The sequence below is a fragment of the Andrographis paniculata genome, unplaced genomic scaffold (assembly GCF_009805555.1).
Source record: "Andrographis paniculata isolate CXL003 unplaced genomic scaffold, ASM980555v1 Contig62END, whole genome shotgun sequence".
Lineage (NCBI taxonomy): Eukaryota > Viridiplantae > Streptophyta > Magnoliopsida > Lamiales > Acanthaceae > Andrographis > Andrographis paniculata.
Window position 1 is genome coordinate 3,726,921 of NW_026137598.1, and position 18,020 is coordinate 3,744,940.

At 37.2% G+C, this 18,020-nt stretch overlaps 1 protein-coding gene across 3 annotated transcripts in view; it reads right to left on the reverse strand.

Moving 5' to 3' along the window:
- The window catches only part of LOC127260939 (inactive glucose-6-phosphate 1-dehydrogenase 4, chloroplastic), a 29,340-nt gene that overhangs the window by 8,314 nt on the left and 3,006 nt on the right, over positions 1-18,020 (reverse strand). For 2 of the 3 annotated variants that reach the window (XM_051289008.1, XM_051289009.1), the window contains exon 4: positions 7,440-7,558. In XM_051289008.1, the coding sequence (XP_051144965.1) occupies positions 7,440-7,558 (119 nt within the window). The remainder of the gene's footprint in view (positions 1-7,439; positions 7,559-18,020) is intronic. The other variant, XM_051289011.1, reaches the window with a different exon arrangement.

Genomic DNA, 18,020 nt, shown 5'->3' on the forward strand with positions numbered 1-18,020 from the left:
CCTGCATAGCCTGATCTTGATTTCAAGATTCCTCCATCATGACATTGATCGGAGATGGTAACTTTTTGCAAATCTTGCCTCCCTCAAGCTCGCAGATACGCTGCTCCACCTTGTCAAGCTTGTCATGATGGCCCCAACGGTCAATTCACCTTAGTCAACCTGTTCTCGAAAATCCTTAAAAGATCTACAAACTTGTCCCTTGCATTCCTCCAGCCTCTCCTCGGAATTCCGGGCTCGGGCACGTACTCATCATTGGACTTATCAATCGACTTCATCTTATCAATCATCATCTCTTCAAAACTATCACTTGTAACGGGTCGGATGGGTTTTGTCAAAGAATAGTTGAGTTATAATGTTGTTAGATATTTTAGATATTTAGTTTTAGATTTGTTAGATTTAGATTTAGATTTGGTCATATCCATTAGATTACATTATTTAGATTTGAGTCTATCGAGTTTGTTTTAGGTTGCCTATATATAGGCCCCTTATTTTGATTATCAAGCATGCAAACTTTAGAGTTTCTGCAAAATATTTTAACATGGTATCAAAGCTCTAGGAATTTTTCTAGGGTTTTGTAGTTTTCTTCAAGCAGCCTCGTCTTGTCATCTTGTTTTGTTCTGACCTTAATTGCTGTGAACTTTTCTTCTTCACTAAGTCATGTTTGAAACCATCTTTAAGGGAAAGAATGATATGCCTAAACACTTTGGTAGAGATAACCAAGGGAAAGAAAATAAAGACAATCTTTGGTGTACTTATTGCAAGAAACCCAAGCATACAAGGGAGAAGTGTTGGAAGCTGAATGGTAAACCTCCAAGCTGAGAGTGGGGCTACCGTGGGGGGCAGCAGCAAAGGCCTCAAGCGCATATGGCAAAGCAGCCCAATATTGAGGAAAATCCAGCAATAGGAGAGATAGAGAAGTTTGTTGGGGACTCTTGAGAAGCCTTCTGGAACATGTTCAATGGCTCTTTCAGGTAAATCTGTGTGCACGAATGTCTTAGACAAATTATGTACCAACTCTTGGATCATGGACTCCGGTGCTACAGACCATATGACCCCCACATCTAAACTCTTCCACACCTATACCCCATGTCCAAGTAATAGAAAAATTGTTGTGGCCAATGGTTCCTTAGCCACTGTTGCAAGGATTGGAGATATACATATCACACCTAGCTTTATCCTTAAAAATGTCCTTCATGTGCCCAAACTGTCAACAAGTCTTGTTTCCATTCAAAAGTTGACTCGTGATCTTAAATGTTATGCTGTTTTTTGCTCTTCTTATTGTGTTTTTCGGGACCAGGACTAGGGGAGGAGGATTGGACTTGCTAAGGAAAGGAACGGTCTTTACCACCTTGAACCATCTAAACAACCTAAGAGTAACTTGCCTTCTTCTTTCCTTAGTTCCTCGAATAAAGATGCCATTTGGCTATATCACCTACGTCTTGGTCATCCTTCTTTTAGGATTTTAAAAATAATGTTTCCTCATTTGTTCCAAGGATTAGATATTTCTGAATTTTATTGTGACATCTTTGAATTGGCAAAACATATCCGTGCATGTTTTCCTATTAGCAATAAGAGAAGTTCTCATCATTTTCAGTTGATTCAAAGTGACATATTGGGTCCTTCCACTATACCTAATGTTTGGTTTGTGTCCTTAATTGATGATTGCACTCGGGTCATATGGCTCTTTCTTCTTAAACAAAAATCTGATGTTAGCACTGTTATACCTAATTTTCATTTAATGGTTCAAAATCAATTTGGGGTCAAAATAAAAAGCTTTAGGACAAACAATGCTAGAGATTATTTCAATCAGATTCTTTCACCTTACTTTCAATCACGGGGGATTATCCATGATTCATCATGTGTGGAGACACCCCAACAAAATGGGGTAGCTGAAGGAAAGAATAGGCATTTACTCAAGACCACCCGAGCTTTACTGTTTCAAGGGAATGTTCCTAAGTCCTATTGGGGAGAAGCCGTTCTTACTGCCACATATATGATAAATAGACTTCCCTCCCATGTGTTAGAAAACAAAAGCCCCATAGAGGCCCTTCTTTTACCCTCACTTTAGAACCTCAAATGGCCTCACTCCTAGGGTATATGGGTGTACCGCCTTTGTTCATGTCCACAAACAACATAAAGGGAAGCTAGACCCTAGAGCCATCAAATGTGTTTTCCTCGGTTACTCATCCACTCAAAAAGGATACAAATATTACAACCCCTTGACCAAGAAATTTTACATATCTGCGGATGTCACTTTCACAGAAAATACACTTTTTTTCAAGTCCTCTCTTTAGGGGGAGATTTCAATGATGGAAGATAATACTTGTGAGTCTTTCGAACCACTTAAAACCCTTGACCTTCCGCATGTGCCACCCCGCAGTCACTCAGAACAAAACCCTCCCCATGTTCTGGTTGAACCTAGTCCTCTGAACCAGCCACATCTGAGTCACCCGATCCTGTCATTGAACCCATATCATCTCCTTCTCCAACCAGCATCACTCACAATTTTCCAAAGTTTCCTCAGGTGTATTCAAGGAGAAAAACCGTTCCTGAATTGACACAAGTCCAAGAATCCAATCCAAATTCTGAGAAAGAAATCACGGTAAGATCAGATCCACCTTTACTCACACAATCTGTTTAACAGTCCACTGATTCAACTGCTATTCTGGATATTCCCATTGCTATTAGAAAAGAAACCAGAGAATGCACTAAACGACCACTCTATCCTCTATCTCACTATGTCTTTTTTAAGCGCCTATCGCCAGCCCAAAATGGATTCATTATGAGTTTGAACACCATTGCCATCCCTCACAATGTGTCTGAGGCATTGTTAAAAAGGGAATGGAGGGATGCTATGAGAGAAGAGATGAATGCATTAGAGAAGAATAAAACATGGGAGATCGTTGATAAACCAAAGGAAAAAAACATTGTTGATTGCAAATGGATTTTTACATTAAAGTACAGGGCTGATGGATCCCTCGAAAGATATAAAGCAAGGTTAGTAGCCAAATAATACACTCAAACTTATGGGGTGGATTATCAAGAAACATTTGCTCCAGTTGCAAAAATGAACACAGTAAGAATTTTGTTATCATTGGCTGCTCACTTTAATTGGCAACTACTACAATATGATGTTAAGAACGCATTTCACCATGAAGGGGACACTGGTAACAAGGTGTGCAAACTGAAAAAAGCCCTTTATGGGTTAAACAATCTCCTAGAGCATGGTTTGGCAGATTTGCAAAAGTCATGAAAGAATTTGGGTACAAACAAAGCCAATGTGACCATACGCTTTTCATTAAGCATTCAGCTGTAGGGGGAGTAACTGCTCTTTTAGTCTATGTGGACGACATCATAATGACTGAAAATGATGAAAAAGAGAAGCATGAATTAAAGCTGAGACTAATGAAAGAATTTGAAATAAAAGAACTAGGGAAATTGAAGTATTTCCTCGGTATTGAGGTGGCATATTCCAGACAAGGGATCTTCGTATCTCAACAAAAGTACGTGCTTGATTTATTGGCAGAAACAGGGAAGATTGGGTGTAAGCCGATTTCTACTCCAATAGATCCAAACTATAAATTGGGAGAAGTTAAAGAAGAACCAGCCGTGGATAAAAGAATGTACCAGAGATTGGTTGACAGACTTATATACCTTGCTCACACTTAACCAGACATAGCATATTCTGTAAGTTTGATCAGCCAATTCATGCATGATCCAAGAGAACCTCATCTTCAAGCTGCTTACAGGGTACTGCACTACTTGAAAGGCAATCCAGGGAAAGGAATCTTGTTCAAAAGGCATGACACTCTCACTTTGGAAGCCTACACCGATGCTGACTATGCTAGCTCCCTAGTGGATAGAAGATCAAGTGCAGGGTATTGTACTTTTCTTGGAGGTAACCTAGTGGCATGGAGGAGCAAGAAGCAAAATGTAGGGGCAAGGTCATCAGCAGAGTCAATTTAGGGCAATTGCTCAAGGATTATGCGAATTACTTTGGCTGAGGATCATTTTGGATGATTTAAGAGTCAAATGGGAGGGTCCTATGAAGCTTTACTGTGACAATAAGTCAGCTATTAATATAGCTCATAATCCTATACAACATGATAGGACAAAGCATATTGAAATTGATAGACATTTCATCAAAGAAGAACTGGAGGAAGGGTTAGTATGTATGTCCTATGTTCCATCAGAGAGACAATTAGCCGATGTTCTAACAAAGGGGCTGAACAGTTCGAGTTTCCATGATCTTGTATCCAAGTTGGGAATGGAAGACATCTATTCCTCAGCTTGAAGGGGAGTGTCAAAGAATAGCTGAGTTATAATGTTGTTAGATATTTTAGATATTTAGTTTTAGATTTATTAGATTTAGATTTAGATTTGGTCATATCCATTAGATTACATTATTTAGATTTGAGTCTATCGAGTTTGTTTTAGGTTGCCTATATATAGGCCCCTAATTTTGATTATCAAGAATGCAAGCTTTAGAGTTTCCGCAAAATATTTTAACAGTTTTTTCTTGAACACCTCCCTATCAGCCTAACAATTTTTTACACTCTTGAGAACCTTACTAGTACAATCTCACAATACTAGCACACAAGCACAAGAAAACAATATACAAGCTCAGCGAGCATACTAACTAACCAATAGGTTTGCTCTCAATCTCCGGTAGTTTACAACTGAACGGGTGCTCACCTATTTAAAAATTCTATAACAGACCTGACCTAACATAGGCTAAAGTATATTCACAACCGGATAAACTCTATCTATACAAAAGATATAGATAAGCATAGACTAAGTCTGACGAATAGACATCGACTCGGTCAAAGGATAATTTAGGTACTCCCGGAATGTTCAGGAGGTTCCATTAGCCTCTGCCTCGTGGCTGCCCCCTCTCGGCTCCGTGGGTTACAACTTTGGTGCTTGTCAATCTCTCGATCACTTTGGGGCTTTTCCTCGATCATCCTCAGCCACATGTTTGGTTCAGGATACTGGATGTCTCTTTAAGTTTCTTAAAGATGACTTTTATAAGATCATGCATAAACTGATGATAACATTGATTGAGTAAGCTATGTTAGGCCTAGTATGCACGAAATAGATAAGCTTCCCAACAAGTCTTTGGTACATCTCTCTGTCAACTGCTTTATCTTCAAGAACCTCACTTAATTTGTGATTATGTTCAATAGAAGTTTCAACTAGTCATTTGATTTGTGATTTTGTTCGTTCAATGGAAGTTCCAACTAGTTTTCAGGCGTCATGCTAGTTTCCTTGCTAGATCCATAACATACTTTTGTTAAGAAATAAAAACCCCTTACCTTGATTGAGCCACTTTAATTCAAAAGAAATATTTCACTTTTCCTAAATCTTTTTATTTCAAATTCCTTGGCCAGACACCGCTTTAAACTCTCTTTTTCAACTACATCATTTCCCATCACTATAATGTCATCCCATATACAATCAAAATGGCAATTCCCCTTAAAGGCTGAATGCTTTATCAAAAAGAGTACCAACTATAAGTTTCCACGTCATCAAATAAAAAAAAATTAAAAAAAAAATCAAAAAAAAAAAAAAAAAACCCTCACCTTAAGGCTGAATACTTAATTTATGATCTTCTTGACTTTGCTTGTAATCATTAGCTATCATTACCTTGGCAAATCATCCAAACGAAGCATGTGGTGATTGTTTCAGCCCATATAATTTCTTTTTTAATAAACAAACCTTGTTCTTGTCAACCTCACTGAACCCCGGTGGAATGCTCATATATATCATTTTTTTCTAATTCTCCATGAAGAGAGGCATTTTTCATATTGTATTGCTGCATTTCCCAATCAAAATTTGTATTGCCGCATTTCCCAATCAAAATTAACAGCTAGAAAAAAAAATAATAGCCAAGGTGTTTCTTGATAATTTACTCCGTATGTCTGTATGTATCTTTTCGCAACTAACCTCACCTACGCTCTAGAGACTTATCTACCTTAAACTTCAAGGCAAACACCTACTTACATCCCACTACTTGCTTATTGTTTGGCAACTAAACTAATTCTGAAGTACCATTCTTTTCTAATGCAATAGCAAGTCTTCATTCTTTGTTTGATAATGCTTTATAGAAATAGTTACGTGTGCTTTATAAATAAATCCCAGAGACTCTTGTGCAATCATCAATTAATGTGACAAAACACCTAGACCTCGAGTGTTTGGAATAACGGATGGCCCCAAAATATCACTATGATTAACAAAAAATAAGAAGATATCTTTTTTTATTAATAGCAAATGGAACACACATGTGTTTAGCATACTCACAAATGTCACAATAAAGATATTGAACATCAACCCCGTTGAACAATGAAGGAAACATTAAATAAGTGAAAAAAAAAAAGACAGATGACCTAGACGTTTATGATATAAACAAATAACATCTTCATTGGAAAGGGAAGACAATGTATAAGGTAGATTTACCAAATTCTTGTTGAGTAGAGATATTGAAGTAATAAAGTCCACCATGCTTCTTAGCTAGTCCAATCATCTTCGCGAAGATTCATCAAATATAACTGAGCTAGTTAGATCTTTGCCAAGTTTTTTTACTGAAACCAAATTTGTATAAAGTCAAGGAACATGAAGAACATTTTTAAGAATTAAAGTTGGAGTGACTTCGACATCTCCGATTCATGCCACTGTGGTTATAGTGTCACCAACAACCTTTCTATTGGTAGGACAAGGTTTATGGGTTTTGAATTTGTTTGAAGTATGGGCCATATGATCCATAGCACCAGAGTCAAGAATCCAACATTCCTAAACTCATTGCCTAAAACATTAATGAACACATAGCTTGGTTTGTTGGTTCAGAATTGCTAGTTGCTGATTTTCTAATTGTTGATCGCATATTTCTAAGCTTCTCAATTTCTTTCGTACTAAATCCTTTAGACACTGGAGTTGGACCTTGAACTGGCACATAAGCTTGCTTTGTTGGCTGCCTTTTTGTCCCCATTTGCAAGTGGGGTGGCTTCCTATGTAGTTTCCAACATTGCTCTTTAAAAAACCATTATTACCTCCACTAATTTACCTAAGTCCTAAGATTACACATTCAATACTTCCTACAACGAATATATTTTCTAGTTTCTCATGTTTAATTGAAAATTTTAGGATGTGATGGGATAAAAACAAAACAATGGTCCAGCTATGTTTTTACACCTTACCCTACGGTCTACTCTTGATTGAATTGCAGCTACATTACACATCTTTCTACAGTGACATATTATTCATTGCCACAACCTACTAAAATATAAGTTACACATATTGAAATTTCCGATAATCAACTTAACATCATAAAACCTGCCATTAGAATGTAGAAAAAATATTTCAGTATGATTTAGCTACTAAAATTTTGTGATGTTAAACAAAAGTTAGTGGTAGACATTGCAGTGAGTGGACAAGAAAATTACATTTTACAGGGAATGAAAACATACTGTTGATCAATCCGACATGTTAAAGTTGATGCTATCATGGATCTGAGATCATCATCAGTCAAATTTTTTCTTGAATAGCCAAATATACCAACATTCTGCATAAAGAGAGCTCAATCAGAAATTACATCACCTACAGAATGTCTTTCCTAACTATGACAACAGATAAAAAGAATTCCTCTGTAGATCATTAGATAAAACTTCCATAGACAATCATATGGAGAACACAACATATATAACTTAAATGTTCATAGGAATATATTTTGTAATTGTTAGATACTTATGATTATTTTAGGCTTAGGCCCATTTATGCTATCGATATTTACTTGAGTTAGTTCTTAGAATTGTAAGTAAACTATAGAATACAAATTCACACGATATCAAAGGCATGCTTTATTAGAGTTTAGGATATAGAATACAAATTCACATGACATCAAAGGCATGCTCTATTACAGTTTAGGTCACCTTACCACTATCAAGGTTGGCGCCATGGTTCGCTGCTACAGTCTTGAAACCCTAAATTTGGGTAAAATGCTAAATTTTCTCTGGCACCATACAGAGGGCTGGCTCTTTGACTCATCCAACACTAGATTCTGGTTCCTAGTCCCCCAGCATCGCCATCCATGGTTGCCGATTTTCCGTCTTCCACTGCACGTGCCAATACCAGACTCTGGTTTGTAATGCCGCATTCAAACACGTGCAATGCCAACTGTTCATAATTTCAAGGCGCACACCAATCAATGTAACCACCACCAGCCATAGTCATGCGTGTGCCACAGGTTCATTTGATGCTTATAAATGTCGTCTACTGTAGAACTCTTTGGACCCGGTCATGCTTCCTATGGGTACAGTCATTTGAAACATGTGATTAAGTTAATAAAGCTGCCTTGATTTATAGCTAGCAATGACATTCAGTGCTATTATGTTGTTTCTAGTTTTGTCCACCTTAAAGATCACTATTTCTTCCTGGCTGCATACAACTTGTTTTGGCTGCATATGTACTCGAATCCATTTGGAGCAACTTCGTTTTCTTATTTTTACTAACTATACAGATCTAGAGGTTGAGTTGGACAAGCTCCTTGTTGTTCTGGCTCTTGTTCATCTTTAGCCTATGTTGGGAAGTGATGGATCCAACAATACACCTTCGAATACTTTAAATAAGGCCAATTCTCGAAACGTGGTCAGTTCACAGTTATAACATCATCTTGTCAACGTATTAGATGCAAAACTCAAAAGAACAAATGAATCAATGTATTTGTTGACCCATTTCGGTTATGAATCAACCTATATCCGGAAGATACCAATTTAGAAGAGATTCTACTAATCAATTCTTTGACCCAAACTCCTATCATGGTTTACCTTGGATGATACCTCCACATATGGACAAATGGTAAGAGTATCACACAATATTTCTCTCTCTAAAACACACCTTCAAACTCACTCACAACAAAACTACATATTTGTCTGGTTGTGTATACACGTGTATCCTTGATTTGTAAAGTCCCATATTAATTTCCCTCTGCATCGAAATAGGGTGGAGTGAATTTCCATGGATCTGATGTGGTTTGACCTTTCCTTAACTATACATTTCGTCTTTTGTACACTTTTAAAGAATGAGACAAATTGAATATAGCCAAACCAACATAACTGGCTACAGCACGATTGCAATAGTTGATTCCTTGTAACCATTATTTGCGAAAAATAGAAATAACTTGATGAAAGGAATTAAAGGCCTTATGTCCATATGCCAAAATAACTAGGCGTAATTTTCATTCACATGCTCCCATTTTTGGCATATGGATCCATACAAAATGTGCATGAGATAGTCTCCTACACCATCAATCCACAAATTCAATAAGCACCAAAATATCCAGTTCAAAATAGCAAATTACATGCCGAATAACAAAAAAAAAACTACAGGCGGTCTTGCATAACAAATACCAGGATGGTTGTGATCATCAGAACAACAACCACCTGTCCTGATCAGCAACATCACAAAGAATAGCAAACAACAAACGACTCAAAACTCCCCCTCTCATGCACCTTACTCCCTAGTCTAAGAATTCACTTACTTCTGTCTCCTTAATCTCCAGTGGCACAAGGTTCACTAAGGAATCTTCTGACAGTGATCACCCTGGCTTTCATGGATAGTTGTTCATACAACACTTTCTAAAGGATTTCCTTGCTTCCATCAACTGAGCAGCCACATTCCGCAAAGTGGGTTCAGTAAGATCATTGTACATTCTGCTCAAGTTGGCGTTCGATTTATAAGACCTAATCGGAATCACATCTTCTCCTACCTCGGAAAAGATCTCGTCTCAAAGAACAATGTGATTAGCGCAGGATATGTTAGCTTCGTAGCTTTTGACTTTTGCCTCCGAGCAAACTTCACCATTTTCAATAGCACAAGGAAACCAAAGTTGAGGTGAGAACAATTTTTATCGATGCAGTAGATGAGCTTACACATATCCAAACCGATGCACGAATCATTGCTTGTTGGAAGAACATTATAAGCACAGAAATGAAACAAGCATTGAAACTTCATAGTAAGTCCCTTCGAACATAGTCCAGTGTAATCAAAATTTCCTGATTTTCTAACGGAAATGTAGAAGGCAACATCTCGTTTCTTCTTTGTCAGAAGTGAGGACGGTAGACTTTCTAGGTTGTCTGATGGTCGTTGTTCTAGGTTGTCTGATGGTCGTTGTGACAAAAGGAATGAGGGACTCAACTCAATCATCTTCCCACGAACATAAGTTCGATGCAACCAGAGGAACCTTCATTCAACAGAAATTTTGGAAGGTTAGCATAAAATTCTTTTACAAGTTTTGGACAATACCTTTTAAGTCTCGTTGCCTAGAAAAACAGTCTATTTTCACACTAGTAGTATGTAAAACCAACTTCAACATGCAGTTCATTGGTAAACTTCATTTCCGCAATAAATCATTTGTTGGCCAAAACATCGTACTCATAAACTTCTACTAAGTCATCAAAGTGTGTCATGTCCATGGCATCCTCGGCCACCATCTGACTTAGTGCGGCAGTTTATGAAATTGATTTTGATTTCTTATTTTTAGAGGTTTTTGGAGCAGCACCACGTTTGGCTTTCGTCTTTACTAAATCAAAAATTCGAACAGTAGTTTTCCGCTTACCGTCTGCCTTGCGACGACGAAGCTGACGAGATACAACTTTAGAAAACAGTGCTAAAAAACTCAAGTACTGTGTTGAGAATTTAACTGGGTCATGGATTATGGACTCTGGTGCATCATTCCGTGCTACATTTAGCACGAAGACAATGAAGAATCTACGGACAGGTAACTTTGGTAAAGTTTGTTGGCCAATAACGACTCTCTTGACATCGCAGAGATGGGTGACATAGATTTAAAGACCTCTTGGAACACCATCTGGACGTTCAAGGATGTTAAGGTAATCCCTGGTATTAAGAAAATGCTCATCTCTATTAGGCAGCTGGATGATCAAGGATATACCATCACATTTGGAGGAGGGCAATGAAGAGTCGTCAAAGGCAATCCGCAATTGCTAGAGGCAAGAAAAAAAAAACCCTGTACATGGCCAATGTCTTTGAAAATGAAGCGAAGGCAACGACCATCAAGCAAAATCCGTCTATTTTATGGAATTGCAAACCAGGCTATTTATATAGGATGCTTTGTAGTGGGGTGGTTCTGTGGAAGGGCTTACGGAGGACGTCGTGGATACACTGACCTAGAACCTGATACCATTACTCAAATGGTTTAAAGTCCTTTGAAATAGCAAGAAATTGCTGTTGAAACCGTACTTGAATATCTGGCTGGTGAGACTGAAAATCAAGAAGGAAATGATCCAGAGTAGGCTGAGAATGAGGATGACAATGTCCAGAAAGGTGTTACTGCTCGTGATGCTAATGATGAAGTTAAAATAGGAAATGCTAGCCAATGAGTGGCTGAGGAATCGGAATCCGAATCTGAAACCGAAACTGATAAAGTAGTTGCAGCCTGCAGGTGATAGAGCAGATGAAGGTCGTTATAGCCGATGTTCAAGAGGCTGAAAGATCAATTGTTCATGAGGAAAATCAAGTATAAGTGGTTGGTGGCTCATCTGTTGTGGTGACAGAGAACAACAACCCATCATTCTTGCTTTGTTCATGAACCTTAATCCATCCCCTTATATCATCAACAAGCATGTAAGTGGACTCCCATCTCCACAAGTCACGGAGTCCCCTGCAAAGAGAACTGCTATAGTAGTTATGATGAAAATTGATACCGCTACTGCCAGCAAAGAAAGAGAAACAACTGTTGAAATCACGTCCGAGGAACAACTAGTTCAACAAGAAGAAAAGGTTACAAACATCTTTGTTGTATCTCGTCAGCTTCATCATCGCAAGGCGGGCTGTAAGCAGAAAACTATTGTTCAAATTTTTGATCCAGTAAAAAAAGAAAGTCACACGTAATGCTGCTCCAAAAACCTCTAAGAAGAAGAAATCGGTATCAACTTCACAAGCTGCCGCACCAAGTCAGATGGTGTCCAAGGATACATGGACAACACATTTTGATGACTCATCAGAAGTCTATGAATACGATGTTCTGGCCAACAGAAGATTCATTGCGGAAATGAAGTTCAGCAATGAGCTACATGTCAAAGTCGGTTTTGCAGATTACTTGCGTGAAAATAGATTGTTCTTTTGGGCAACGAGACTTAACAGGTACTATCCAAAACTCGTAAAAAAAATTTATGCTAACCTTCCAAAATCTGTGTTGAATAAAGGTTCCCCTTGTTGCATCGAACTTATGTTCATAGAAAGATGATTGAGTTGTCCCTCCGTCGAGTTGTTACAACTACCATCAGAAAACCTAAAAATTGTCATCGTCACTTCTGACAGAGACGAAACGAGATATTGCCCTCTACATTTCCGCCAAAAAATCAAGAGATTTTGGTTGCACTGGACTATGTTCGATAAAACTTACCCTGAAGTTACAATGCTTATTCCGTTCTTGTGCTTATAATGTCCTTCCAACAATCAATGTTTCGTGTATTGGTTCGGACATGTGTAAGCTCATCTACTGCATTAATAATAATTGTTTTCACCTCAACTTTGGTTTTCTTGTCCTATCGAAAATTGTGAAGTTTTTTTAGGGGCAAAAGTCAAAAGTCACGAAGCTTCCATACCCTGCACTAATCACATTGCTGCTTGAGAAGAACGGGATCCTTCCCGAGGTGGGGAAAGATGTGATTCAGATTAGTTCTTTTAAACCGAAGGCCAACTTGAGCAAAATATACAATGATCTTATTGAACCCACTCAATTGATAGAACCAAGGAAAATCCTTCAGGAAGTGATGTCTGAACAACTGTCCATTAAAGTCAGCCTAGGTGATCACCGCCAGAAGATTGCTCGTGCTCTTAATATGCTCCCTCGTGATCCTCGTGCCATTGGATATGAGGAGGAAGCAGTAAGTGAACCCTTCGACTGAGGCCTTTTTGGCTATATGCTCCCTGCAATGGGGAGTAGGATGCATATAAGGGGGAGTTTGGAGTCTGTTTGTTTGCTGTTTGCTGTTTTTTATGTTGTTGTTGATCAGGACAGGAGGTTGTTGTTTTGATATTACCACAACCATCCTGGTATTTGTTATGCAAGACTTGTTGTAGCATTTGTGTTATTCGGCATGTAATTTGCTATTGTGAACTTGATATTTTGGTGCTTATTAAATTTGTGGATTGAATGTGTGGGAGACTATCTTCTGCACATTTTGCATGGACCCATATGCCAAAAGAGAGCATGTGAATGAAAATTACCCCTAGTTATTTTGGCATAAGGACAAAAGGTCATTTCATTCCTTCATTAGTTATTTATATTTTCATCAAACAATGGTTGCAGGGAGTCAGATACTTCAGAAGCCAGATACTTCAGAAGCCAGTTATCTGGGTTTGATAATATTCAATTTGTCCCATCCTTTAAAGGTGTACAAGAGACAAAATGTATATTTGAGAAAATGTCAAATCACATCAAATCCATGGAAACTTACTCCACCCCATTTCGATGCAAATGAAAATTAATATGGGATTTTACAAACCAATGTTGCATGTGTATACACAACCGGAGAGACATGCAGATTGGTTGTGTGTAAGTTTGAGAGTGTATTTTAGAGAAAGAAATATTGTGTGATACTCTCACCATTTATCCATCTCGATTCTTCTCAATTTAAACGAGTGTTTGACACAAAAATCCGCCAGAAGTTCATCGGAGATCGGAGTTAAAGGAGTTCCAACCGAAGAAGATGATCAGGCTCTGAGAAGCTCTGCTATATGGTCGTTGCTAATATGCGTTTGTGACAACGTGAACCTATGGAAGTATTATCCAAGGTAAACCATGATAGGAATTTGGATTGAAGTTGTGATTGTTTATGTTCTGTAATCAATATTGATTAGTAGAATCTCTCATGGATTGGTATCACCCGAATATAGGTTGATTCATAACCGAAACGGGTCAACAAATACCTTGTCTCATTTTTTCTTTTGAGTTCTGCATTTAATACATTGACAATGTACTATTATAACTGTGAACTAACCACGTTTCGGGAATTGACTTTATTTGAAGTGTTTGAAAGTGTATTGTTTGATCCATTACTTCCCAACAGCCTATATTGATATGAAATACCAAATGGTTGCACTATTCCTGCACTTTATAATGTTCTTGCTCGTTTAATAGTATTTTTCTCTAGTAATAGTATCCTTGTAGTTATCCCATCCATTGTTGTTACTTCAATTGATATGCTTTAGCCCCTCAAAATCCTAGTTTAGATTATTATGATAAGGGTTGTGGCAAATGAGTGGATCGCGACCGCACTAGATGCCTATTGCAATGCACTCATTGCCACAAAATGGAATATCCTTGGAAACTTGCTATAGCCTACATGGACATCCTTGTACAACAAATATACTTGCTTTTAACTTGACCATTTGTTTTTCGTCTAATGATAGTTAGAGATCGCATGCGTTTTATATTCATTTCATATGCGATAATTGGGTGATTTTGATTGGATTCTACCTAATTTATATGCGAATTGTTTATTTATTGTGTGCAGAGGGCAAATATTAAATTTGGCATAATTGGCAGAAAAAAGAAATAAAATTAATTAAAGGCCCAAAAGCCCATCTACAAAATAATTAGGGCAAACATTAAATAAAATGAGGGATCACACGTTTCAAAAGGGAGAGGACGGCTAGGGCAGAAACACACAGGAGCAGGAGACTGACAGATTCATAGATCGCGCAGGAGCAAATCGACAGAGAAGATTTCCCCTTCCCACTATGACTTCATCTTTCTCTTTTGTTCTTTGTTATTTAATTATGGAGTAGATACTTTTCTGGTTTGAGGGGTGATAATGTTTTGGTTCTTTTGTTTTGGAGATTTTTTATTTTTTTTATAAAAGTTCTTTTTGATTATCAATATTTGTCTGATTCTGAGAATAGCGTTTGTGATTGTTAGATTGATTGAATATTTTGGTACCGATATTTAAATTAGTCTGATAATCTAAAGTCAATTCAAGTAGGATATCCGTAATTGTATTCGCACTTGAATAGGTGACAACCGGGTTGAATAGTTCCTTCCCGGGGGTTAGACAATCAAATCTAATTGCTTCTCTTAGATAGTAATTGTTTTGAATTGGGTTTTTCTAGATTGGAATGCGTTTAGGCAATATTCTTATGGGCACACCTAGGTTTATTTGCTTAATTAGGGGTAGTTAACGGTCGTACCTTAATTACCTACACCGTAAGGAAAAATTGGTTGTCAGAGCTTGTTGATAACTATAACCAATTTATTGATACTTTAATAAGAATTAATTTAATTGAATTAATGATAGAACACAAGTGCCATAACTGCATCATCCCTTGAGCCAGACATCCCCTTGATAGTCAGTTCCCCTTTAATTTAATTGTTTTGTTATTTTATTTTAATTAGATAATAAAAGAAAATTCCCCTTTTATTTACTGCATTAGAACACGAAAGAGTGAATCACACAATCCCTTTGGAGACGATCCCTTCCCCTATATTACATTAAACTGTGATCACGGAGTAGGTGAAATATTTGATTGACCGCGCGACAGGTCATCTAACTTCATCATCCTAAGTCGTTCCAATTATGTTACATTCCTTTGGTTCCAAGGATCCCACGTGTTGCCCCCACCACATCCCCCACTAGGTCTGGCACCTTGCCTAATGCCCACATCCCGTTGTTGGAATTCCTCAATCTTCCTTTCCTTTTGGTCTGTGGGTTTTTATTCCAGTGTCACCGGCCGTAGGTTTGCTTGTACGGTTTTTCGAAGCCAATCTCGCACTATGCGTACACTATGCTCTCAATTTACCCTACACATTTCTCATGATTAATTATATGTAGGAACTACTTGCAATTTAATGCCTTTCTCTTCAATAAATAAATACACATATTAAAAACTTCCTATTTCTTTTTTCAAAACAATTTATGATAATTATATATTATACTTTACTATATAAAATTATATTTTCTACACAATAACCTACATATTAAATATACTTTTTATTGAGGTATAGCTTTAATACATACTTTACTACATACTTTTAACCTATTTTTAATTAAATATTACATTATATCCCACAAGCCATCCAAAACTATTTTATTCATCTCAGCTAAAAGAATTTCAAATCTAAAATACCTCTAAATCCAAAACAATATTCCAAGACATATCCAAACATACTATATTTGGTAGTTGTCCTTGCAAATGGCACTAAAGCATATTCCCAAACAGTTGGTGATGATTGTTTGTCGCCTCCTTTACCATTTGAGTTTGTTCTTTATGTTCCATTTAACCTTATATATATTAGTCAACTTTATCTTTGGACGAGTAATCCCTTTGTTATTTACGATTGCAATTCAAGGCAAGTAATAGATACCAAACATGAGTCTCACGGGTTGTATTACTTCATCAAGCCTCTAGGCCTTTCCTCTACTTTTGCTACTACTTCTCTTTTAAGTCTTTTGAATTGTTCATGAATGGTTGGGTCATCACAACTTATCCAAATTAAAGAATCTTATTCCTAGCTTGTGTTTGCTTTGAGTTTTTCCAATTTCAAATAAAAACCATTACGCATAATCTCAATAAAAAATATATTATTTCCTCTTATAATACATCACATTAAATCATTATTACACAAACTCAAACCATTTTTCAAATCCAAACCAAACAAACCCTTAGTCTTTCATCACTATTTTCACTATCAAGTCGTACGAGCTTGGAAACACTCTTGTATTTCTTTTCCAAAGTGTACCAATATTAGGCACTTGAACCCTTTTGCGTTAGTTCATTTGGATATTAGAGTCCTTGTCATACTATTTCTCTTGATTTTTAGTATATTGTTACTTTCATTGATAACCTTTCCTATTGTACTTGGTTGTATACGATGAAAAAATCAATTCTAACTGTTTTCTATTTTGCTGAAGTTCATATACAATGTAATACTTCAATTAAAATTTTGCAGAGTGGTGATAATGGTAAGAAATATTTTTTCACTCCCTTACCAGGTATGTTTTTTTCTCTTAGAATTATTCATCAATCTTTTTGCCCTTCTAGCCCGCAACTAAAGAGGGTGGCTGAATGAAAGAATCGTTATTTGATATAACTTGCTTGTACTCTCCTTCAAATCATCATATTTCCTTTCGTTTGGGCTAGTGCTATCCTAACCACGTGTTTCCTTATCAACCGTCTTCCGTCTACTTCATCAATTTAATATGTCATTGTATCGTTCCACATCCATATGTTTTTTGTTGTTCATGCTTTCTTCATGACTATTCTCCTAACTTGTATAAATTGAGACCTTGATCTATCAAATATGTTTTCATTAGTACTCTAGGGTTCAAAAAGGTTCACATTATTTTAGTGTAGATGTTACCCTTTTTAAGTTGTTTGTTCTTGAAATTGTTGTCTTCATCTCCTCTACCGTCTTCAACCGCTATTACGTCACTTGCATCCTTTTGATGTCATAGCCTATCCCAATCCCCCTCCCCCCATTTCAAGGTTATAGCTGCCATATGTGGCACAGTCAAGATCTGCTCCGTTCATAGCCGCCTTCTTTATCTTCTGCCCCATCAATGATCACCTCTACATCATCCACCAAGCCTACAACTCTACTATCACATGTTGTTCTTTGTCGAGGTACTTAATCCGCATTTAACCACAATCTTGTTTATCATCTACTTAATTATCACCAATTCTCCTCTACACTCTTTTGTGTTATGTCTGCTTTAAATAATCTCCATAGGCATGGTTTTGTTGGACGTTTCAACCTTGTTACTTAAGAAGTTGGGATATGTGCGTCAGATCACACGATCTCCTATAAGCATGCCTACTTAGCTGTCTATGTTGATGCTATTAGCATAATTGAGGTTGATATAAATTGCATTACACAGCTGAAGGAATACGTACACAACCCTTTTCAAACTAAGGATCCGGGACCACAGAGGTATTTTCTAAGTATTGATATTACCGTGGCAATGAAAGGGTTTCCGAGAAAGGTTTCACCATATAAAAGGGTT